Here is a 26,005-nt window from a genome sequence, read left to right as displayed (position 1 = left end):
AATAAAATAAAATAAAATAAAATTAGCCGGGCATGGTGGGACACGCCTGTAGTCCCAGCTACTTGGGAGGCTGAGGTGGGAGGATCCTTTGAGCGTGGGAATTTGAGGCTACAGTGAGCAGTGATTGCACCATTGCAGCCCAGCCTGGGTGACAGAGCAAGACCCCATCTCAAAAAAAAAAAAAAAAGAAAGAAAGAAAGAAAAGAAATGATCACATCATGAGAAATCTAGACATAAAGTCTTTAACTTTGTATATCCACTACAGAATCATGCAATACCCAGTGTGAGAGAATGAAGTAGGATAGGAGAAAATTACCTGCCGCTGCTGGGAGTCAACAATTTTCTTAGATAAAACATAAAAGCACAATGCATTGATAAAAAGGATGCAGCTGGGCGTGTTGGAAGCACACAGGGCATGGGAGGGAGCCTGGGCCCCACCTGCAGGGGTGATGGCCATTCCACCCGAAGGGGCAGGAGTGGCTGGAACGAGCCTGGGGGAAGGTCCTAAGCCCCGTTCACTTGGCCTCCATTCCTTAGGGCAGGGTCCTCTGGCACTCCCCACTCCCGGGTCCTTGCTTCCTTCACCAGGATGAGGAGCTGGAAAATCGTGGGGACAGAGGCCTCAGAGAGCCATCCAATCAGTCCACAGCAGCCATGGACAGTCCCTGAGCGGGAGGGTGTGCCGGCCGGGGGCGTGGCCCCATGCCGCACGCCACCTGCATGCGCACTGAGCCGACCAATCAGCGAGGAGCGCGGGCCGCCAGGCCGGCTGCTCTCGCGAGAACCCAAGAACCAGGCAGTGAGCTTTCGTGGTGCCAGCCTCTTCAGGTCCTCTGAGGGAGCAAGATCAGGGATCCCTCAGGCGAGGTGCCTTCGGTGGATATGCGGGGAAGGCGGGCATGAGGCTCTTTGGGGAAGAGGATGTGAAGGGCGGGGCAGCCAGGCTGACCTGCGAGGAAATGGGCAGGGCAGGGAGCTGGAGCTGCCTGAGTGGTCCCCAGGGCCCAGGAGGGTCCCGGAGGCCTGTACATGTGTGCAGCGTTTGTGAGAGGGAGGTTGGGGGGGTCGACATGGGTCCGTCTTGTCTGGCCGCCCATCAGGACGGGATACTTGGGGTGACCAGGGGTTCCCTGGGCATTCAGGCTAGCTAGTGGGCAGTCCCTGCCCCTGTCAGAAACAGTTGCACACCGGCTCAATCCATGGAGATGGTTGGGGAGATCCTGTGTCACCCCGCGGCCCTCCTGACTACATGGGGTCGCTGGGGAACCCAGGGGCACGGCCAAGCTCTGTCCCAAGGGCACTGCAGGAATCCCGCAGAGGCCGCGGAATTCTGCGAGCTCTGCAGCCAGCCCCAGGGAAGCGCTGGACGGGCCAGGACAGGAAAGGATGATGGCATCTTCTCCGCGTCCCCTCCTGCTCCCACAGGGGACTCGGGGCGCCCTTGAACCCGCGATCCTGATGGCTTTCATTTAACACGCCTCGTTTCCTTAGTTTCCTTAGTGTGTCTTTGTACTCACCAGGTTCAGAGGCTGCCTCTAGCTTCCCAGGACAGCCAGCCATGCAGCCCGTGGGCAGGAAGCGCAGCAGGATGGCTGCCAAGGACCAGTTGGAGGCTCAAGTTACGGTCGCCCAGGAAATGGAGCTTGCGGGTAAACACAGTCCAAGGGGATCTGGAAGAAGGTGCACGCCTGACGGTCTGCCTGCTTTCTGCGCTGGGGGCACACGGGCAGCCCGAGGCCCCCGACCCCTTCGTGGCTTTGGAGTCCACCATGCGTGTGCTAAGATGCCCCAGGTTTTCAACGCAGGCTCAAGGGCCTTAGGCTTCCCGTGGGAGGCTCCCCCTCATAGCAGGGTTACAAATGCTCTCAAAGCAGCTCTTCTCCATGAGTGCTGTCCTGACATCCAAGGGGTCTGACCTGTGAACGTTGTTTACTGGGACTTGAACCCGAAGGGCTTCCAAATCTACAAAGTCTACAAATAGTACGTTTCTCTACAAAAAAAAAAGAAAAAAAAATGTCCACAACAGCCTCTTCCTCTAAAAAAGTTTGTCTTTTTTATTTTAATGCAGGAAAGGCTCCAGTAAGTTATGAGCATGAGGAAAGAAAACCTGTTACAGAGACAAAGAAGGGAGATGTAACTGATGAGCATCAGGAAAGAGAACCTTTTGCTGAAACAGATGAACACGTGGGGTAAAGTGTTTAAGTCACTTTTGCCTGTCGGATAGGGTCTTTAGGAAAAGTCAGCTTTGGATCATGTCATCACTGTTCTGTTCTATGCAGAACATTTCACATAAAACATTTCTTCCCAACAAACATGGCATTTTGTGTAGCATTATGTTAAAATTTTGTTGCAACTTTTTTTTACAGGGTTGATACCAAGGAGCTAGAAGATATTGCAGGTATATTTTACGAGCTATTTGTGGTTTATGAAAATTGTTTTTAACCATACAACTGTTACAGTAGGTTATATGAATTAGTGGATGACAAGACGGTCTTAAATGCCTTCTTCTCATATATAGCATTTAATGTAATCTGATAATTTTTCTTACTTACCTTTTTAATTGTTCATGCAGAATGTGAGGATGCTTCTAATAATGGCAAGAGGGATGGCTTTTTTTTCATACACGTGGAAATTTAATTGTTTGGGGGATATTAGAGGACATTGGAGGAGAAACAGCTCTATTCATTCCTTTCAGTGTACACACATTAAGTCATGTATCAGGTTTTTTTTAGCTTTTACTTTAGGTTTGGTGGTACATATGCAGGTTTGTTTGTTTTTTTTTTTTTTTTGAGACGGAGTCTCGCTCTGTTGCCCAGGCTGGAGTGCAGTGGCGGGATCTCAGCTCACTGCAAGCTCCGCCTCCCGGGTTCACGCCATTCTCCTGCCTCAGCCTCCAGAGTAGCTGGGACTACAGGCGCCCGCCACCTCGCCCGGCTAGTTTTTTGCATTTTTTAGTAGAGACGGGGTTTCACCGGGTTAGCCAGGATGGTCTCGATCTCCTGACCTTGTGATCCGCCCGTCTCGGCCTCCCAAAGTGCTGGGATTACAGGCTTGAGCCACCGCGCCCGGCGCAGGTTTGTTACATAGATAAATTGCGTGTCACAGGGGTTTGGTATACAGATTATTTTGTCACCCAGATTATAAGCATAGTACCTGATGGGTGGTTTTCAATCCTCACCCTCCTCCTACCCTCCACCCTCAAGTAGGCCCAGGTGTGTGTTGTTCCCCTCTTCCTGTCTGTATGTACTCAAAGTTTTTAACATGAGCTTTTCATGTTCGTAATTTAGCTATTGTCACAACTTTCTGATTTTGTTTTCTTTAAAGTACCAGGGAAAATTGAATTATCTAAAATGATGATTTTCTATTATTATTCCAGTAATAAATTGTGTAGTAGAAAAGGAAAGACAACCTTTCTACCCAGTGAGAAACATGTAATTGGATCCAAAAACTCATAAACTTTATATTGCCATGTGAAATATTAGTTGCACTGTTATAGGACCATATCTTCAAAAAAGTTTGAGAAAATTTCTGTAGAGACGATGGAGACAATACTCTTATTTTTAAAAAGCTTACTTTAATTTTCAGCTCTTCTATAGTGATAATTCATACAAGCAGTATATTTGGAAAACTTTGCTCTGCTTGGTGGTGACAAAGAGCTGGTTTTGTGAGCTTCCTAATACATTGAGCGTTATAGATGGATACCATATGTAAAAAATATTTGTATTATGGTGCAGCTCTTCTATGATTGCCGAAAACTATTCTTAGCAATTGATGGTAGGTCTCTGATGTGAAACCATGTTTGGGAAAGCATTCCTTGCAGTATTACAGTTTTCTGAAACACCACACTATGGGTAAAAATGTCAGATAGAAAGCTCTCAGAAAATATTTCAAACGTGTTTTTGAATGTATTTCTTTATCTGTTTAAACCTAAATGTTTATACCCATGGACATTGCTTCTTTTATTAAAATACAGTTAATAGCATCAACCACGAGATTGATTAAAAATATTTTGCTTATTGTGTATTATTTCTACCCTTTTGATGGTCTTATTAAATAAGATACTTTTTTGTGCTTTACATAATGAGTTATGACAGTATTTCACAGAAATATGTCCTTTGATTTTTAGGACATTTTATAAATGTAGAAATTAAAGTCTGTGGCTGGGCGCGGTGGCTCACGCCTGTAATCCCAGCACTTTGGGAGGCCGAGGCGGGCGGATCACGAGGTCAGGAGATGGAGAACATCCTGGCTAACACGGTGAAACTCCGTCTCCACTAAAAATACAAAAATTAGCCAGGCATAGTGGAGGGCGCCTGTAGTCCCAGCTACTCGGAGGCTAAGGCAGGAGAATGGCGTGAACCCAGGAGGCGGAGGTTGCAGTAAGCCGAGATTGTGCCACTGCACTCCAGCCTGGGTGACAGAGCGAGACTCCATCTCAAAAAAAAAAAAAAAAGAAAAGAAATTAAAGTCTGTGTTTGTAACCCTTTCTGCACACTTGAAAAATAGAAACTTGCCGGGCGCAGGTGGCTCACGCCTGTAATCCCAGCACATTGGGAGGCCGAGGCGGGCGGATCACGAGGTCAGGAGATGGAGACCATCCTGGCTAACATGGTGAAACCGTCTCTACTAAAAATACAAAAAAATTAGCTGGGCGTGGTGGCGGACGCCTGTAGTCCCAGCTACTAGGAAGACTGAGGCAGGAGAATGGCATGAACCCGGGAGGTGGAGCTTGCAGTGAGCTGAGATCGCGCCACTGCACTCCAGCTTGGGCGACAGAGGGATACTCCGTCCCAGAAAAAAAAAAAGAAAAGAAACTGTTTTAATTATTTGCTTTTTTTCATCATCCGTCAATTAAGTGATTTGCTGTTATACCAATTGAAATTGGAATGCTAATATTAATACCTGAAAGGTTTTACATAAAGTGAATAAATCTTGCTTTGTAAATTGATCTTTGCATTTTACATTTTAAATGTCCTTCTGATATTGCTGAACCATCAAGTCACATATTGATTTCAATATATGCAAAGAAACTACTTTTCAACATGAACTTTTAATGCATATTCATTTACTATCTAGCTGACATTAAAGAGGATCTTGCTGCAAAGAGAAAAAGGAGTGAAAAGATTGCAAAAGCTTGCAGTGAAATAAAGAATAGAGTTAAAAACGTTTTGAGAACAATGCAACTAAAAAGGTATGATTGTTGGCTTTTTTGCATCATGATATTTATATCATTGGCATCTACATATTGGCATCTCTAGTGAAGAACATATTTTACTTGATTGTTCCCTAAGCAGGTAAGTTTCTTTAGTTTTAGAACCTCAGTTTAACAGAATTGAGAGATATTAGAAGCCAATGAAGATGACCTCTTTTTGCCTTCCAGATAAAAATAGTCTTCCTGGGGCCGGGCGCGGTGGCTCAAGCCTGTAATCCCAGCACTTTGGGAGGCCGAAACGGGTGGATCACGAGGTCAGGAGATCGAGACCATCCTGGCTAACACGGTGAAACCCCGTCTCTACTAAAAAATACAAAAAACTAGCAGGGCGAGGTGGCGGGCGCCTGTAGTCCCAGCTACTCGGGAGGCTGAGGCAGGAGAACTGGCGTGAACCCGGGAGGCGGAGCTTGCAGTGAGCTGAGATCCGGCCACTGCACTCCAGCCTGGGCCACAGAGCGAGACTCTGTCTCAAAAAAAAAAAAAAAAAAAAATAGTTTTCCTGTAAAATTAATGTTTAGCCATTTCTAGAAATATGGTAGCTGAATATAAGATAAATGTCTTCAATGTTTAGTCTGTAGATTCTTAACAATATTCAATTATGTAGAAAGGGATAACCTTATGTTGTAAATAAGTTATTACTTAAACTGTTTTCACTATTCCTTTTATGAAATCATTGTTGTGCCAAAGTGGAGAAATAGTTAAGTGAAGTATTTCTTTTGGGAAATCTTACGGGATGAATGGCTACAATATTCTCGAACCTACTTATGAGAACCCATATGTTATTTAGTAAGAAGAAATGAAAAGTAAACTGCTCTTGGAGAAAATGATTATTTCTGGGAAATTTATAGTGCAGTAAACCCTCCTTAGTCTTCAACACGTAAAGAATATAAGATAGCTGCTCTAGTAGTCAGTTAGGAAAGGATCCTTTCAGAATGAGAGTAACTCATTTCACCTTTTCCCAAAAAGATTTCAGCTGCTATTACTCCCTTGCTACTTTATAGTATAAACTATGTCAAGTCAGTTTTGGTTTGAATAGGATTAATTTTTCATCTCTCTATGATGTATGACCTTGTTACTTATTATGTGTTATAGGCAGAAACGTGATTACAGAATTTCTCTGAAGTTGCCGAATGTCCTTGAAGAGTTCACCACAGATGAGCAGAAAGATGAGGAAGGAGAAGGAGAAAAGGAAGAACAAATTGTTGGTATCAGGCTTAGCTTTATGATTTACCTATTGTATCAATGTCTCAGGGAGTAATAGTTCATGCAGAAATCCAGCGAAGAAGGAAGAGAGCATGAGCCCAAAGAGGGGGCCCGTTAGTAGACTAATGTACCAGGGGAATATAATTGCCATGCAGCATTAGGGGTCCAACTGAGGTCAGCATCATAGCGATTAAGAAGTTAAAGTGAGCCCAGTTGGCATATTTGTACAAGAACAGCTGTAGGGTTGGAATTTCCTGGGTTGGGGTGTAGCCGAGCATGTTGATAGAGGGAGAGTTGGGCAGGGCATAGACACAGGGATGGGGTTATGATGACTAGCTGTGGAATTTCAGCTGGGACTGAGTTACCTGAGCACATGGGGGTGGGACATTGGGCAGTGAAAAGTGCTCCATTCAATAGGCATCAGGTCCTGACAGACTCCTGAGCTGTAGTACTGAAGTGAGTGACCTACAGTGGCAGGAAGGTAGTGGCTATATGTTGGGAAGATGGAGAAACAGCTGATTGCAGTGGTCAAGGGCTGGGACTCTGGAGCCCCACTGCTTTTGATCCAATTCCAGTTTGACCATTGCTAGCTCAGGAACCATGGGCAAATTATTTATCTCTGTGCTAAAGTTTCTTTATATACGAAAGGAGACATGGTAAGAGTACCTACTTCAGAGTTGTTTGGAGGATTAAAGGGTTCCTATGTAACGGGTTTATTTAAATTTTTCAGGATGCTATCTGGCTCATGGTTGCTGTTTATCAATGCTATTATTAGTATTATGTAGGTATTATGGTCATTGGGAACGACAAAATTTAGGGGATGACTGTGTGTGCCACGTAGTGGAGACGAGAACACTGTTGTTGGAGATTAGGTCAAGGTGCAGAAAAACAGTCATTAATGGAAGGTTCATCTATGTACATATTGAAATGACCAAGATTTAATACGTGTTTAAAATCTTAATAAGAAAGAATGTTTCTTAGTTAATTTCTGTATAGATCTTACCTATCTGTGGTCAACAAATTATAGGGAAGGTCATCAAATACTCTTCATTTGAAATCAAGAATTGGGACGTGCATGTTGAATATGTACAAGAAAGAAAATTCTTTACTCCATTACTGATTAAAAAGGTTATCGTTTTAGCACATGAGTGGTGAACACAATTGTTTCAAATTTGGTCATAAACGTTGTCTAAAATAAAGTGTTCACAGGTATTGATTTAAAGAGTATTTCTTTAATGCAGAATTATGTTTTGTAAGTATTAAAATTTACCCAATTTTAATCACTTTTTTGTTTTGTGCTTCTAGAAGATATTTCAAGAGCAACAAAAGAGGTGGCAACAAGATAAGAAAGGAACTGAAAGAGATTGAGCCATCACACGAGCAATTCACAAAGGTCTGTTCTATTTGGTAACACAATATATTCTTATAAAATACAACACATGCATAAAAATAGAAGACAGTCTGCTTGTTTCTGAATGTATGGAAAGATATTTTGGTTATAAATTTTGAATTACCATTTTCACTTTGAATGTATTGTTCCAGATTTAACATAATTGGTAAATGCAGTAACATAAAACAGTATTTTTAGGATTCATGAATAGTTTTGTGGGAGTTATTTAGAACAGGAAAAGGTAAATTGGAAATTTTATCTAGAAATATACCTCTTGTGTATAAAAATTGATACTTTATGAACACATTAATGAAGACTTTATTTTCAGTTTTTAGGAGATCAGCGACAAATCTTTGGAAGGCAGAAAGTCCATAAGTCCTTTCTAGATGTCTTTTTCACTTGTGTTGTTTCAAGAGTTTTAGTTAAATAGGAAGTAGGCAAATGTAACTACTGAGTATCTCTTTTATTTTCTGCTGTAATGTAGGAGTGTTTTATGGCATATTCACTTTCAAAATTATTAGTGACTAGTAATGGTTTTACATAACAATTTGTAATAATAAGGGATGGTTCAGATGTACAACAGAATGGGAAAGCCAGCAGATTATTAACACGTTGTGAATTGTGAATTATCTGCTGTCGTACAGCACATTAGCAAATTGTCATCGGACAATGACCTCTTCTTCATGTAGATGTATATTATTTAGGAAACAATGGAATTCCTTTCTGTGAGGTAAGGTATTCTTTTTAACAATCTTGTGAAAAGACATGTTCATATGTCACTCCTCTACACTAACTGAGATGTGTTAAATAAACTGGGAAAGAGTTTGAAAATAAAATTTTTGAGCAACTTGAGGATTATCTATACACAACACAGTTATTTATATAGAAGTCACAAGTGGAGAACATGTTACTATAATGTTCCCCAGAAACCATCTATTAATTGGTGTGAACTTGAGACTAGAAAAGTTTTCCTGTCAATGTTAATGCTACATGTTACCACTTAGGGTAGGAACTTTGGTGTCATCTTGGACTCTTCTGAGTCCATTATCTTTCCCATGCAGTTATCATGAGGCAAGTTTTACCTCTGCAATGGTCCTTAAATTTCTTTTTTTAAATTGCCACTGAGGCTACCCTAGTTCAAGACCTCATTCTTCCTTGCTTATACTATTAAACTCTTTTCTGAGTTCTCTCTTCTCTTCTGAGCCACCTTTCATTGATCAGAAATACTATCTTCCTAAAACCTTCCCTTCCAAAAATGCTTCTAGCCCTTCCCTCTTCCCAGCCTGTCAGTGGCACCCACATGTCAGTTCTTAGATATTCAGAGACTCTCCCCTTTACATGACCCCCTCTTAGGCTTGTTTTGCCGCCTTCTGTCTTTCTTCTTGCCTCTCCGGGTTGACAGCCTTCTCTGAACGTCCTCTCCATTAATCTCATGCTTTGTTCATGCTCTTCCCTCACAATGCTTTTTAAATCTCTTTTTTTCTTGTTTTTGACCGATTGAAATCTTTTGCCAACTAAGTTGACATCAGTCTCCATTTTTGGCTACATGTCCGAGTGAGTTGCCCTTCCATAGCAGTTAAATAAGTTTTGTTATCAAGTTTTTTTTATTCGTGCATTTCCTCATGTCACAGGAATATGAAAGAGATTGTGTGTTCATTTTTTACATCTTCCTCAGCATTAACATACCACATTTTAGGGAGTAGGAACTGTTGAACTGTTTGCTGAGGGAATAGTATATATTTCAAACATAGTTATGTTTTCTCTAACTTGATGAGGTCATATCACAGACCATTGTATCCCTTCAGTGGAAACCATGTTATATGGACTATTAGTGATAACAAATGGGTCACTACCTGGTGAAAAAATACAGTATTTCATGATGTAAGACTACCAGTCTTTTTCTGTTTTTGCTCCATCTTGACCATAACATGTTTATCAAACCATTTTCTTCAAGCAAAGTACATGACTGTTGGACGTGCTATAATAATATTTCACTGAAATCTGGTATTAAAATATTTAAGTATTTGGAGCTCCATGTATTGATTACAGTTTTTAAATTTGAAATAAGGGGGCGGGGCACAGAGGCTCACACCTGTAATTCCAGCACTTTAGGAGGCCGAGGTGGGCAGATCACGAGGTCAGATCGAGACCATCCTGGCTAACACGGTGAAACCCCATCTCTACTAAAAACACAAAAAATTAGCCAGGCATGGTGGCGGGCGCCTGTAGTCCCAGTTACTCGGGAGGCTGAGGCAGAAGAATGGCGTGAACCCGGGAGGCGGAGCTTGCAGTGAGCCGAGATCGTGCCACTGCACTCCATCCAGCTTGGGCAACAGAGCGAGACTCTGTCTCAAAAAATAATAATAATAATAAGTAACCAGCATCCTTTGAATACTAAAAGCTGTTTCCTTTTGACATTTAATTTACTCTGTTTAAAACGTGAGATGTAAAGTGATGGTTTGTCAGTGAACTAGACTTTTTGTTTTAAGAGTATCAAGGACTTGGAAGAATATGATGAAAGCCCTCTTTTTGGTGAAGAGAGTCAACTTAAAAAATAAATCACCCTGGCTGGGTGCAGTGGCTCACGCCTGTATTCCCAGCACTTTGGGAGGCCGACGCGGGTGGATCACGAGGTCAGGCGATGGAGACCATCCTGGCTAACATGGTGAAACCCCGTCTCTACTAAAAATCCAAAAAAAAAAAAAAAAAGCCGGGCATGGTGGTGGGCGCCTGTAGTCCCAGCTACTCAGGAGGCTGAGGCAGGAGAATGGCGTGAACCTGGGAGGCGGAGCTTGCAGTGAGCCAAGATCGCGCCACTGCACTCCACGCTGGGCGACAGAGAGAGACTCTGTCTCAAAAAATAAAAATAAAAAATAAAAAATAGGCCGGGCGCGGTGGCTCAAGCCTGTAATCCCAGCACTTTGGGAGGCCGAGACGGGTGGATCACGAGGTCAGGAGATCGAGACCATCCTGGCTAACACGGTGAAACCCCGTCTCTACTAAAAAATACAAAAAACTAGCAGGGCGAGGTGGCGGGCACCTGTAGTCCCAGCTACTCGGGAGGCTGAGGCAGGAGAATGGCGTGAACTCGCAAGGCGGAGCTTACAGTGAGCTGAGATCCGGCCACTGCACTCCAGCCCGGGCACAGAGCGAGACTCCGTCTGAAAAATAAAAATAAAAATAAAAAATAAATAAAAAATAAATAAATCGCCCTGTTCCAAAATAATATTGTGGTAATTGTAAGTAGTGCATATTTAATCTTAAAAACTCAGGATTGATATAAGCACTGGAATATTTTATTTGTAGAAATGTGTATCACAATTACTTAAATTTATTTTTTTGAAACAGCTGCAGCAATAATTGCCACTTATTCATATGCATCTTCAACCTCTGTTATTCTGATGACTGACAAAAGAACTTGAACCTATGTTATATGATACAAGCATAACTTGAGCTACACTAAACCACATGACAGTGTTTACTTAATTCTTGTATAAATTAGTATATCTCCTCTATCATTAGTCTGTTTGTTAAATGCTGGACCACATTTCTATGATCTGTTGAAAGAACCCTAGACAGTTCTGTGAGAAAGCAGCAATTGCACAGTTATATACACAGTCAATTAAATTTTAACGTTAAAGATAATTTAGTTTTAGGTTTGGCCTCTGTGGTTCTGTATCAGTTCCAAAAATGTGGAAAGCATGGGCATGGAAAAGCACATTTTTCTCTAATAAGACAAAACCTTACTTTATCTGTGCATTCTTTATATTTAATCATTAGGTTAAAGAAGCAATTCCAATGAAAGCTTGACTTCAAAAAATAGATACACTCTATGGCCTTTCAAAATTATTAAAAGTACCTTAACGTCTGTGTTCTTGAAAAAATTAAACTACTATAAATGATTGAGACAACTGAGCAAGATATATTAATATCAGTGCTGAGCCACTGGTTTGTGGGTATGTCATTTCCAAAGACATCAAATTGCCATGTAGTTTGTTTTGGTCCACCATTCAATGATACCTCCCCTTAGCATTGAATGAAAGTATTTTGTTAACATTTATGTATGCTTACAATTATTTCACATCTGTGGCAAGGTGAATTATGTAGGGTGCTTTGTTTTTCAAGTTTAGTATTTGTGGAGTATGCGGAAGTTTAAGTATATATGCATCTAAAAACTTAAGTGATGAATTCTCCTACCTTTCGTTTTGTAATGTGCGGTTTTTACATGTAACAACATACAAAATGTTCATTTGAAACACTTTATTTAGTAAATATGAAATTCAGAATATATTTGGAGTAAGTCAGTTAAATGTATTCTTTTGCTGAGTTTCTGAAATTCCATTCATGAATCCTTCAGAACACAATACTCCCATTGGGAGGAGAGGAGCGACTTCCTCTCATTTTCCCTTGTGCTTTTTATTTTAATTGGCCCCTATATACCACTCTTGTCTTTTCTAGGTTTTCCAAGTTTAAGGAAAAAAAAAAGTTCATTCAGATTCTGGTTTTCTGCCTGCAATCACTTATACAGGAATAAGTGAGTCCCTATGGGGAGCATTTAATTCCTAAAGCTTGCATTTTCATAAAGGATTTTCCTTTTACCCAAAGCGTGTGTTGGTGTATAAGTCTAAGTACTACTTCAGGTTTCTAAGAAAATCCTTATTTGAGATCTGCAGAGGTCCATATGAGAGTTCTATTATACATACTGGGCTATGTAACCATTTATTCTATAGTGGAAGGATGAGAATTAGGACAAAATGTACTTAGTGATGAAACAGTTGATATTTATGCCACCCCTTACTACCTCAAATGAGTAATGGTGTACTTTAAGTCACTTTGGCAGATATTCTGAAGGGAAGAAAGTTTTTGTCCTTAAAAGTTATTAGGGGTGTGTGTATGTGTGTGTGTATAAATGTGTGTGTGTGTGTGTATATATATATGTGTGTGTGTGTGTGTTTATATGTATATATGCATATGCATGTATCTATACATAAATAATATGCATATACGTATATGTGAATATGTGTACACACACACACATATATATGACTTTATTTTTTAGAATTGTTTTTTTTTTGTTTTTTTTTTTGAGACGGAGTCTCGCTGTGCTCCCAGGCTGGAGTGCAGTGGCGTGATCTCGGCTCACTGCAAGCTCCGCCTCCCGGGTTCACGCCATTCTCCCGCCTCAGCCTCCCAAGTAGCTGAGACTACAGGCGCCCGCCACCACGCCCGGCTAGTTTTTTGTATTTTTAGTAGAGACGGGGTTTCACCATGTTAGCCAGGATAGTCTCGATCTCCTGACCTCGTGATCCACCCACCTCGGCCTCCCAAAGTGCTGGGATTACAGGCTTGAGCCACCGCGCCCGGCTAGAATTGTTTTTAGTTCACAACAAATTGATCTGAAGGTCTAGAGATTTCTCATTTACCCCCTGCTCTCCCACCATAGCATTCCCCACTATCCATATCCCCCACCAGAGTGGTGCCTTTCTTATAACCCATGAACTTACATTGACACATCATTATCACCCCAAGTCCATAGATTACTTCAGGGTTCACTCTTGGTTCCTTTTTTTTAGTGACTATTTTTTTCACATCACCTGTGCTATAGTCCCTGTTTTATTTCTCATAAAGAGAACATTTAATTTGTACTTTTTTGTGACCATGAAATTTTAGGTTAGAATATCAGGAACAAGTTACACTAAAACAAATGTAAAGATTCACTTTTCTCCCGAAAATGGTAAGACAGATAACATTTATTTATATATGCTTGAAACGTTGTAGTTAGTGCTTTTAAATTCTAGACTGAAGCACATATTTTCTTTTGTTCCATAATAAACACCCCGTTTGAAGAATGGCTGATATCTAGAGCATCATATCTTGTAATATTGTCTCACTCAATAGCTGAATGTTGAAATGTACAGTCACAAAGCACTAAATATATCCTTAGAACAATGATGTACTGAACAAAATTCAGAGTTCAAATGCAAAGACAGCTCCCAAGAAAGTTTTCCCACAGACCAGAGGCAAGTCCTTTCCTTCAGCAACTGAAACCCAGGAGAAACAGAGTCTCTTGCCTCTGCCTCTTGGAGAGGGGTTCTCCTGATACCAGAGGGAAAGGGCCATCTCATCTCCCTGACGTTAGTTAAAATTTCATCTTTGGCCGGGCGCGGTGGCTCAAGCCTGTAATCCCAGCACTTTGGGAGGCCGAGACGGGCGGATCATGAGGTCAGGAGATCGAGACCATCCTGGCTAATACGGTGAAACCCCGTCTCTACTAAAAAATACAAAAAACTAGCCGGGCGAAGTGGCGGGTGCCTGTAGTCCCAGCTACTTGGGAGGCTGAGGCAGGAGAATGGCGTGAACCCGAGAAGAGGAGCTTGCAGTGAGCTGAGATCCGGCCACTGCACTCCAGCCTGGGTGACAGAGCAAGACTCCGTCTCAAAAAAAAAAAAAAAAAAAAAATTTCATCTTGGATTGATAGGTTAATATCTTTGTAAAGATATCTAAATTAAGGTGATTCAGTCAAATCACAAATACTTGACTCACTCCTTAGGAGGAGCTTAACTCTGCCCTGAATTTCTGTGCACACACCTGATTTTATTGCACTCACAGTACAAAAGCTCTGAGATGTAAAATTGAACCAGAACTGGACAGCACATTGCATTCTTATTCAGGTGAATCAGGGCTCTCTCAGCACTGCTCACCCAAAACACATTGAAATCAATTCTTTTTATTCTTATTTATTTGTAAAACTGACAGTGATGTATCTATGTCAGAGGGTTACTATGAGTGTCAGAGGAAACGATGGTGAGAAGGTTAGACACATGGTACATGTTGAATAAATGTTAGCTATTAGTTACCAATATCTTCATGATTTTTATTGATATGTAATAGTTGTAAATATATATGGGGTAAATGTGATATTTTGATTCATGAATATGTAAAGATCAAATCAGGGTAGTTGGGATTTTCATCATCTCAAACTTTGATCACTTTTTGTGTCAAGAACTTTGCAAATTTTGTCTAGGTATTTTGAAATACGGGATAACTGTAGTTACTCGAGTGTGCCATTGAACACTAGAACTTATTTCTTCTCTCTAACCATATGTTTATACCCATTGTCCAGCATTTCTTTTTCCCTGACATCCCTCCTACCATTTCCAGCCTCTGGTAACCACCATTCTACTCACTACCTCCCTGAGATCAATTGTGTCCAGGAATGAATAGCAAGTAAGTGGTAAAGATGGACTAGTTGATAGTTAATAACCATGACTGGTCTATTCTTTGTCTGCTACACTTTCTTTCATCTATGTGTGGCAAGTGCCTACTTACTCTTTTAAGATCTGTGTCAAAGACCACCTAATTCTTTACCTTTTCTGGAATCCGTTAGTTCTCAAACAAAATTGTGCCCCTTTTCCTCTCTTTTAGTGGTTTTGTACCTCTCAAATCCCGTATTGTGGCTGTTATTTACTTCACTGTTACCCTTCAGAGTAAAAATTTTATCATAGTCCCAGTTTTATTTTTGGAACCTGGTGTGTTCCCAGCCATACAAGAGGTGCACAATACACATGTACTAAATAAATGAATGACTGGTTATTTGAAAGAACACTGAATACACAACAATTCTCCAATCTCTGTGTTTATGTAAACACAAGAATTAATTTTATTTGCCTAATTCAAACATTATCTTTAAATTTATTCAAACTTCCCATTTTCCATGAATTAACCAGACATCCTTTGTTGCTAGATTTTCACTAATTAACCAGTTAAATATATTTTGCCTTATATCATTTAAAAGAGCACGTCAAACAAAATCAGACAGCTGGCCGGGCGCGGTGGCTCACACCTGTAAACCCAGCACTTTGGGAGGCCGAGGTGGGCGGATCACGAGGTCAGGAGATCGAGACCATCCTGGCTAATATGGTGAAACCCTGTCTCTACTAAAAATACGAAAAAAAAAGTTAGCCGGGCGTGGTGGCGGGTGCCTGTAGTCCCAGCTACTCGGGAGGCTGAGGCAGGAGAATGGCGTGAACCTGGGAGGCGGAGCTTGCAGTGAGCCGAGATGGCGCCACTGCACTCCAGCCTGGGCAACAGAGTGAGACTCCGTCTCAAAAAAAAAAAAAAAAAAAAAAAAGTCAGACAGCTTCGGTAGTTCACGTCTCTTGAGCTTACGATTTTAAGGAGTGAAGTTCACCCCGCCACTTGCCTACCTGTCTCAGTACTCACATACTTTCATTGATGTCCTGCTAATGTACATGAAATCAAATATCCATACCTGCTTTTAAGTGTGCCCTAGTCAACAAACAGGTCACTTGGTTATCATTGTCTTCCATCCAGGATCAAGACAAAATAAGTGCCAGAGAAAGATGTCCTATAGAGAGTCTCACAATGTACTAGTCACACATAAACAAATTAATTACTGGAGCACACATTCCTATCTTTTAGAAAGAGAAGACCTGTTAATAGGAGTTGAGAGTGAAGAAAATCAATTCTCATTGAACCGATAAATGTCCCTTCTGGATAGTTTACATTGCCATTAAAGCAAAAAGTTGCCATTTTATCTGTCAGCTACTTACTTCTTGCATGAGCTCTTCTGGCTTTTTAAATCGTATCTTTTGGCTGGGCATAGTGGCTTATGCCTCTAATCCCAGTACTTTGGGAGGCCGAGGCGGGCGAATCACTTGAGGTCAGGAGTTTGAGACTAGCCTGGCCAACACGGTGAAACCCTGTCTCTACCCAAAATATAAAAAATTAGCTGGGTGTGGTGGCACACGCCTATAATCCCTGGGGTGGCTGAGGCAGAAGAATCGCTTGAACCCAGGAGGCGGAGGTCACAGTGAGCTGAGATCGTGCCACTGCACTCCAGCCTGGGCGACAGAGTGACACTCCGTCTCAAAAAAATAAATAAAAATAAATCATATTTTTGGTCATTTGCCAAGTGCTTGGCTGTTGGGTACACACGGAATAAATTATCCAGTAAAAAACATCTCGAATCTTTCCAGCTATTTTTGATCAGGTACACCTGTAAATCTTAAAAAGCCTGTAAAGAAATACCTAACTAGTACATTGGATACAAGACATAAGACAATAGTAACTGAAGTTCTGAAAGTTAACTTAGGAAATTGCAATCGTTAGGGGGTAAAATCCTTAAAGCCTTAAAATTCTACTAGGTGGCAACCGCTGTTTATACACACATGCATTTCCCTCTTCATATTTGGAAAACTGATGGTCGTGTTTCCTTTTTAGGGTGGAAGAAAAAATTCTCCATTGAGAGAAGGGAAGGAAAATACAGGAAAAAGAACCATTCTTTGAAGGCACCTATTGTCCAATTCATGAGGAAGAGCTTGTAGTTCTGAGTTGCACAAGCATGCTTTAGTTGTTTTTCTGTAGGATACTAGAGGACGTTAAATGTTTCACGATAGCTGTGTCCTCAGACCCAGTGTAGGAGATGGGTAAAAAAATGTTGATTGGATAAATGTGTTACTTTGCTAGTTCATACCTCTCTGAACCTATCTTGAAGCTGCTGTGGGGAAAATTTCTCCATCTTTTCTTTGTTCTGTCACCATTCAATCTATTCATCTATTGCTTGAGAATGTTTTTGCAATAACAAATCTTTGAGGTTTGGAAACCAGCTGTGATTAGTTTAAGAACTCTTGGTCCTACCCAATTTCAGCCTGTGCTGGGGTGTCTATTTCCTTTGTAAATTAAGGCTGCCTCCCCCTCTGCTGATTACTGGGGCTGATTGGTTGTGCCCTGCATTTCACTGGAGCCCCTGTCTGTTCTTTGGCTCACCTTCCCCGCCCTTCCTTATTTGTAAAGCCCTGAAGGAGGCAAGTTTCCTTTGAATGTCATTAACACTTTGTAATTAGCTAGGAAGCCAAGGAGAATACCAAATGTCCCTTTCCCACCACGGGGCAGACTGTTTTGTTTTCTCTTCTGAACCCCAAGCAGGAACTGGCTAAGATATGATGGCCCCTCCACACGAAGAGTGACTGATTTCATTGGGAAGTGAAATTTGCATGACACCATCAGAAGCTCTTGACCCGTCAGACTCAGAACTCAGCAAGCTTTTCTTTCCCATTAATCCATGGTTAATGCCTTTGTGCTGCATAGTTTATTCAGTCCACAGCTCCCTCCTCAAACATAAACCACTAAAGGACCATGGATTCACAGGAATTACAATAAGACTACTGAGAAGCAGAGAGCGGAAAGCCCTGGGCTTTGGTGTCAAGCAGACCCAGGTTCAGGAGGAAGCAGGGATAACATATACTTTTTTTTTTAAGTCAGGTTGTGAGGTATAATTTACATATAGTAAATTTCCCCCTAAGGCGTGGCATTTGGAATTGCACTTTTCTATAATCCGTGAAGGAAATTGCACTGAGTTCAGAGCCAGGAAACATGGGTCTTGCTCCCATCCCCCCAGCCATTGTCAATGAATAGCTCTGAACTCTGCATCATCTGTAAAATGTGTGAGTTGAACTAGGTGACAGTGAGGTCCCCTCTGCATTATAAGAAGTCTGTTGTTTTATATTTAAAATGAATGGAACAAACAAAATAACTTGTCTTCCCAAAATATATTCAAGAATCTCATGATTGAAGTTCACTGTTGAAATAACTAAGCTGCTTCTACAGTTCAAACTTATTTTTACAGTTGCTGCTGGAAGAATTTCTAAGCATATTGGGATAAACAGTTCCCACTTGCTGATCCTAAACTAACCAGTGTCCCTTGCTCCCCCCACCCCAGGTCACCCTAGTCCTCCAGTCGGCTGAGGCAGTGGGAACAGGAAATCAAGTCTCTCAGAAAGTTCAGGCTGCCTTGAATGGCTGCCAGATTACCCTGGAGGAGAAGCTCCAGAGGCAGGCGGGAAAGGCTCCCCTCCTCTAGTTACAGAAACTCTCTCCTTACACTCCTCTCTTAAAACTACCTAAACTTAAATGCAAAAACATTTCTGCAGAGAGGAAAGTGCCCAACATTCTCTGGTTATGGATTGGGGGCCCTGTTTCATCAGTTTTTGATCAAGGCATTTTGGCTTGATTGAACTTTCAGATTGCTCTAGCCTTGTCTCTCCTCCCCCAAACCAAACAAATGAGTGCTTGGAATGAGTGAAGCACACACATTCCTGGATCCAGATTGATATCTGGAACTGGAATGTGACATTTACCAGTGTAATGTGCTGAGATTTAAGTTTGTGGAGAGTATTCTTCCCAGGTAAACCTCTGTGGCCTCACTCCTGCAGTTGGGGGAGAAAAATGTGGCAGCCACTTTCTGGCCTTTCTCCTGCAGGTGAGCACAAAAGCTTAAGACATACATACCTGCAGGGGATGTAGGAGAGTGTCCAGTGGAAAGATGACCTCATTCTCTAATACCTGACCATTCATGGCAGCCTCTGTTTCTCTGAAGTCCTGTTGGAAGTTGATTTCCATGGGGCCTTTGTAAGTGTGACTGAGAAAACCATGCTAAAGTCTATATTCAGTCCAGTTTGCAGGAGCTGTTTGGAATCCGGGCTGCATTGTTAGGATGATGCCTGTTGGCTCTTTAGCCTGTTCTATTATTTCTAAATCACACGTGTTGACTTCTAACATACTAATAATTTTTGTTTTTATTGTGTTTGCCACCTGTCTCCTCTCATTAGAATGTAAGAGATGCATGTCTCTTTTCTTCATTATTATATCCCCAGTGCCTAGCACTGTGCCTGGGACCTAGTAAGAGCTTAATTAATATTTGCTGAATGACTTAATGAACAAGTGAATGAATGATCCCTAGTAGAATCCCCTCGAAGAGATTTTCATTTTTGAACCAAATCCTTGAATAAATTCATATCAATATTTACTGAGTCTATGATGTGAGTTAAACAAAAAGTACAGAATAAAGAAATAGGATAAGAATGTGTCAACTGGCTAATCTCTCCAGGGAAGTAATAACTGAGCACCAAAAAATAAGCTACGTGAAGCACTACTCAGGAATAAAAATAAATGAAATATTGACGCTTAAGACAACATGATGACTCTTAAAATTATTATGTTGCATGAAAGAGGCTAGACTCAAAAGATCTACTGGGTGATTTCATTTATATAAAATTGAGTCTATAAAATATAATCTGTAGTCACAGAAAGTAGATCAGTAGTTGCCCGGGTACTGGGAGTGGAGAGAGAGGGATTACCAACAGGCATGAGGAAAGTTTTAGGGATGATAGATAAGTTGATCATCTTGATTGTGGCGACAGTTTTACAAATGTGTGTGTACATCAAAACTCACCACATTGCACATTTTAAACAGATGCAATTTATTGTATGTCAGTAATGCCTCAATAAAGCTGAAGACTGCAAAAAGAGTACATTTTAATGCATCAATCAAGAACTACCCTTTGAGTGCCCAACAGACAATCAAACTATTTATTTTGATTTTTGCTTTCCTTTTCTGTACCTCATCAGTATCTCAGCAGAATTAATTAAGTAGGCACTCAATGAACTGGTGTTATGAAGTACATTTATGCTTGTTGTGATACATCTTAGGGTTTTATTTCAGAAGCAAAAGTACCATCACCATGATCCATAGACCTTTTACTTTGTAATGAGCTTCTCCATCTCTATTTTCCTCAGGATAATTGTTTTTGCATTGTTTTATTATTTATTCAACAAGCATTTATTGTACTTTTTGTTTATGAATTCTTTTTCAGTTTCCTCTGATCTCTTTAAAATTCTGATCCTGTCTTGCGAGATGCTAAGTGCTCAACTCCCACCCTTCCAACTCCAATCCTCTTCTCTTAATAAGCTTATCTTAATATCTAGCAAGCAGGTTTTCTCTCCCAACATTAAGTCACTGGTAAAATGATGAAGAACACCAGACCCATGAAGGAAGATGAGGGGGAACTTCCAAGGCTGTTTACTAAGAAAGCAAACCTCTGTCATTGAGATCCTGTAGGTTTGCCCCAAGTAGGGGTTACAATCTAAAAAGAGTGTCAGTTTTCACTGGCTTTCCTCTTGTTTTCCACCTAGCTAATGAACTTGCTTCAGCTCAGGGTGAAGGGATATGCCAGAAGCAGGAAAAAGTGCTTAAAGTGAGAAGATACATGAAATGTTGATCTTTGCTTCACATAAACCCATGTCATTTTTCTGTTTGGCATTCTTTCTGTGTAGGCTTCACCTTTTCTCCAGATGGTGCAGTCAGTTGTGTTTGGGCCATTCTCACATGCATTGTGGTTTCCTAGTTCACGCTCATGGTTGTTTCATGACCTGATATGCCAGTGAACTATCTTCCTTTTTAGATATACTTGGGCCACATTTTCATCACCCCTACATCCTTACTTTTTCAATATTATATGTGAAATTATCTCTCTCCAGTGAGCCTAGCGAAGTCATCAGTATTTAAGGAGACAGCGTAAGCTCTACACTCTAGAGTCCCAGGTCGTAGGTTTGAGTCCTGGCCTTGAAATCTTCTAGACATCAGGATTGCTGATGACTCTCAGAGCCACAGTTTTTCTATGTGCAAAACAGAGCTGATAATACCAACCTGCATTTCTTAAAACATAGAATTTTATTGATGCCAACTCATATTTTTTATTTTATTTTAAAATGAATGTATTTCCTGCAGACCAACCCATATTTTATCCAAACCTCAAGAATAACCCGTGTCCAATGCTGAGGAATGGCTGAGCAGAGGTTTCCACTCAGTCTCACTGGTAGAATGAGTTCAGTTGCTTGGCTTTGGGAAGATCCTAACTTCTTAATTTCAGCAGTAGTTTTATTTGTGCTTTTGGTTTTGGTGTTTTCTTTCTTTCTTTCCTCTTCCACTTGGATGTGTTACCAAACCTAAATGGTCTTGTTGGAGAGAGAGATAAATCTCAGATGTTGTACTGCTGTTGATCTAATTACACAGAAGACCTCCGGGGCCTGTTAGGCATTTTGTTAATTGTCTTTAAGACAATGGGGAAGTCTGGTGGTTTCCTTGGAAATACCCAAGTTCAGATATTTAGGTCATTGATTTTCTGCAGCTTTCTTACAGGAAATTAAACCTGTATCCAAGTGATTGAAGTCATGTATTCAAGTCAGCTTTTGCATCCCTCCAATCACTAACTAATAACCTAACTAGTACTTTATGGTTGTCAACCACTAACTAATAACCTAACTAGTACTTTATGATTGTGAGTACTGCAGTCCAGGTTGAATTGGCTTTGTAGATAAAATGGCTTTCTATGTTTATTCCTACAAAGATCTCTCTCTCTCTCTCTTTCTCATATTTTTATAGAATGGTATACAACTATGATCCACTGAAGATAGCAAGAGTGACTCTTATGATCTCCTGTACTATGATCTGTGCATCTTTTCATTGTTGAAAAGAAAATTCTTAAGCCACATTGAGAGGATGGAGCAAGCTCCATTTCCTGACAATCCAGACTCTCTCCTAATTGTGGCCAGACAAGGGACAGAGAAGACTACTCTTTATCCTGGTTACCAGACCCGCTCCCAGCACCCATGATGTCATGCCAATCAACTTTTATTTTTACACATACATACATACACATATGAACACACAGAGTTCTAAATTATTTTCAAACACCAATCAACCTTCATAAATGACCACCCACATAGGAGTTCAGAAAGTCCTCTTTTGCAACAGAAAGATCACCCACTAGTGGATGTGACAGCAGATTGAGATCAGAAGGAATGGAAAACTCATTAGCTGCCTATTGAATTCAAAGGAAAACAGGTACTTCCCTCTGATGTACAGGCGTAGGAGATCAGTTAGTTCCCTTTCATGTGTAAACACCAACTGGTCTTGTGCTCATGGTAAGACTGGAAACAGGCACAGGGCATCCTCCTGTTCTCCCCTAGGGGCGAGGAAGAGAGAACAATTTGGATGAAATGTGGAAAGAGTGAAGGGAGGAGAAAAAAGGAAAGACTGACAATGAGTGTACTGGAAGGGACATGATGGGTCACTTAAGAGAATGCCCTATATTGAGGATATGGAGTGTGAAACAGGAAAACTGCTGGCATGGTAAACAGCTGGCTAAGCCCCCTGAACTGGGTGGATATGACATTTGCTTTTGTCTAGTTGTCCAGCACTGCTCAGTGAATCATAGGGACCTCCAAGGCATTGTAAACTGCTTCCGGTCATGCAGGGTGTTCACACCTTCCCTTCATATGGAACCCGTAGGCCCATTCTTTATCAGCTATGGGGAAAGGAAGTTGTTTGTCATGACTTCAGATATACTCCAGACTTCTCTTTCCTCTGAAATTCTGTAATTTCAAGATTCCAGATAGGTTTTGGCATGGAAATCAGCATGAAGGAGCCCACAGAGCTACCAGGAAGGAGAATAGGGAGGAGTCGTTGGGAAGAGACAAATGGTACCAGGGCTACTTGAGGCTGTGTTTACACAACAAAACAATTGGCTAAAAAGGGAAAGACTCATTCAGTTAAAAGCCTATTACTGTGTTTACTTGACATCAAATCCCTGCTTTGATTGACTTCCCTTCCCTTCTGCTGAGCAGTTGTTGGACTGAATTGATCCACTGTGGCTTCAGCATAGAGAAAGCTTCAAAGCAGAATTTGTGTAGGGAGTCAAGTCATGGAAATGTGATGCCCAAAATACTATGAAATCAGGAGATGAGTGAGAATTGGAACAGTTTGTGGAAGGTCGAAAGCAAAACTGAAAATAGGAGTCTTAACTCCAGGGCTGGTTCTCCGGTCTCATTTTAGTACATCCTGATCATGTCCAGGTTAAAGTGCAGATTGGCCTCATAATTTTAGAATCCTTGAAAGCTGGCAAATCCTGTTCCAGGGAATTATCCATTTCAGGTAAACAAGCTGTTATTCTCCCAGGGGTATTTCCTTTCAAATTACTCTTATCTTTTCCCTTGGCCAAAGGGCAGAACAGCAGTAACACTAAAGCAAAGTGACACAGGAGCATGGAATCAGCAGCCCAGGCCTTCTCTCAGTGCCCTTGGTGCACTCAGTACCCAAGGTTCTTCAGTCCCTGCCCTCTCTTGCTAATCCATCTTCTCCACCTATTCCTGGACTGGGTCTCCCTGTCTATGTTTCTGGTCTAGGGCTTCTTTCCTAATCCTGCTAGAAGAGTGATAGTTCAAAAATGACCATAATAGTCACACTATGCTATTATTATTATGAATCATCAGAGCCCTTCATTCCCTTGCTCTAAACCTTCCATTAGCTGCACATTGCATGAGAAAAAGATCCCAGTGATATAAGGCCAATGGGTGGGGCCTCACCAGCCTTCTTTATTGCTCACACGCCATGACCGCCCATCAGTCAATGTAGGTCTCCTCTCCTTCCCTGCGACACAGTGAGCAGTCTCCCACTCCACCAGGGCCTTTGCACTTTGCCTCTCAGCCTGAGACTTTTTGTCTTGGGCATGGTGGTGCACGCCTGTGGTCCCAGCTACTCGGAGGGTGAGGCGGGAAGATCCTTTGAGCCCAAGAGTTTGAGGCTGCAGTGAGCCATGATCACACCACTGCACTCCAGCCTAGGTAACAGAGGGAGACCCTGTCTCTAAAAAAAAAATAAACACATAAAGAAAATTAAGATCAACAAGAAAGAAAGTTTAAAATGCAAGATCAAGCATTTTTCTTTGCTATTAGGAGATGTGGAACATCCAACCGATTTGAAAGAAAGAAAAAAACTTTCCAACATACCACAGATTTGAAGAGCATCTCTTGCCTGGCACAAAGTATGAAAATGTCCTGAGCTGCCTGTATCTGAAAGTCTGGGGTGGGGAGGTGGGGCATTGAGGGAAAGGTGGCTGCCAAGATCTGTTGAGAGCCTACCCTGCACACTTACTCTCACCTGGTTTGAAAAATTCCCCTTCAGTCTCCTCGGTGAGCACCCTTCATTAGCAAGAAAAGGGAACTAGCCCAGATTTCTCCGTGGGCCACAAGAATCTGTCTGGTGAGAGCGTATTCATCTTCATCTGCAAGAGACCGTAACTCAATTTGACCTTAAAGAGACTTCCCTCCCACTCACCCCCCCCACCCCAGGATTCTTTTTTGCCTTTGTTTCAGTACTATCAAGCACATATCCTAGAAAAATTTAAAAACATAAAAATCAAAACAAATCATAAACAGACTCTAAAAGCATAAGGCGTAAAGAAGCTAAGCTGCATTTGGATGTGTACATTCAATTGAACATAATTTTAGAATCTTCTCCCTTGGATCACGGAAATAAACATTGTCTATCTAAGCTATGGGATGCGATGTCAAAATTTTTGTAGGATTCACCTTGAGATTTGCTTCCATCTGTTAACAATAGGGAAGAAAGGAAGGAAAACAGAAAGAATGTGGCTCTGTTGTCCCAGCCCCCGGGGTTGCAGTTTTGCTCCTCTGCCACCCCTGCCTTGCTCTGTGGTCTCAGAAAAGTTACTGACCTTTCCGTGCCTTAGTTTCCTCTCTGTAAGATGGGCACAATGATACTGAGACCTCAGAGTGCTTTTGTGAGGACTAAACACAACCTATGACAAAAGATGTCATTCTGGCTGGGTGCAGTGCTCACACCTGTAATCCCAGCACTTTGGGAGGCCGAGGTGGGAGGGTCACTTGAGTCCAGGAATTCAAGACCAGCCTGGGCAACATACTGGGATCCTGTGTCTACAAAAAGTAAAAAATTAGCCAGGCGTAGCGGCGCACCCAGGGTCCCAGCTACTCGGGAGGCTGAGACAGGAGAATCACTTAAGCCCAGGAGGTCGAGTCTGCAGTGAATTAGGATCTTATAATTGCTCTCCAACCTGGGTGACAGAGTGAGACCCTGTCTCTAATTTTTTTTTTTTTTTTAAAGTCATTCTTAGGAGAGAGAAGGAAGTTCTCTTGATTACTACAATCAATTGATAAGAGGGATTGTAAAATCATGGAGTCATTACATCTGAAATGGACCTTAGATTCCAACTCCTCATTTTAAGAATAAGGAAACTGAGGCTGGAACATATGAGTGACACATAGCATTTAGACACAAAGTTAGGTTGTTTCTATACAGACTGAAGCTTTTAGGATGTTGAGAAAACATGTTTTCAACAGTATATTTTTATAACACGTGTCCTTTCTACTGATTAATTTAGTAACATAAAAGAAATGCTTTATAGAATGATTTTTATATATAGTTCACTACACATTTTTTCAGAAAAAGATACATATTTGAGTGAAAAGACAAATTGGTGTTTTAGAGTTTCTTTTAGAGCATTCCAGCTTGTTGCCAGACT

At 41.4% G+C, this 26,005-nt stretch overlaps 1 protein-coding gene across 1 annotated transcript; it reads left to right on the top strand.

The window, feature by feature from the left end:
* The first annotated feature begins 455 nt into the window (after positions 1 to 455).
* On the top strand, positions 456 to 11,551 carry FAM9C (family with sequence similarity 9 member C). Its single transcript, XM_025373212.1, has 8 exons — positions 456 to 862; positions 1,521 to 1,649; positions 2,069 to 2,189; positions 2,367 to 2,398; positions 5,077 to 5,191; positions 6,305 to 6,413; positions 7,721 to 7,808; positions 11,154 to 11,551. The coding sequence occupies exons 2-7, from the start codon at positions 1,559 to 1,561 to the stop codon at positions 7,781 to 7,783; spliced, it is 531 nt and encodes a 176-aa protein (XP_025228997.1). The 5' UTR covers positions 456 to 862; positions 1,521 to 1,558; the 3' UTR covers positions 7,784 to 7,808; positions 11,154 to 11,551.
* Positions 11,552 to 26,005: the final 14,454 nt, after the last annotated feature.

The sequence above is a fragment of the Theropithecus gelada genome, chromosome X (assembly GCF_003255815.1).
Source record: "Theropithecus gelada isolate Dixy chromosome X, Tgel_1.0, whole genome shotgun sequence".
Classification (NCBI taxonomy): domain Eukaryota; kingdom Metazoa; phylum Chordata; class Mammalia; order Primates; family Cercopithecidae; genus Theropithecus; species Theropithecus gelada.
This window is presented reverse-complemented; position numbering and strand designations above follow the sequence as displayed.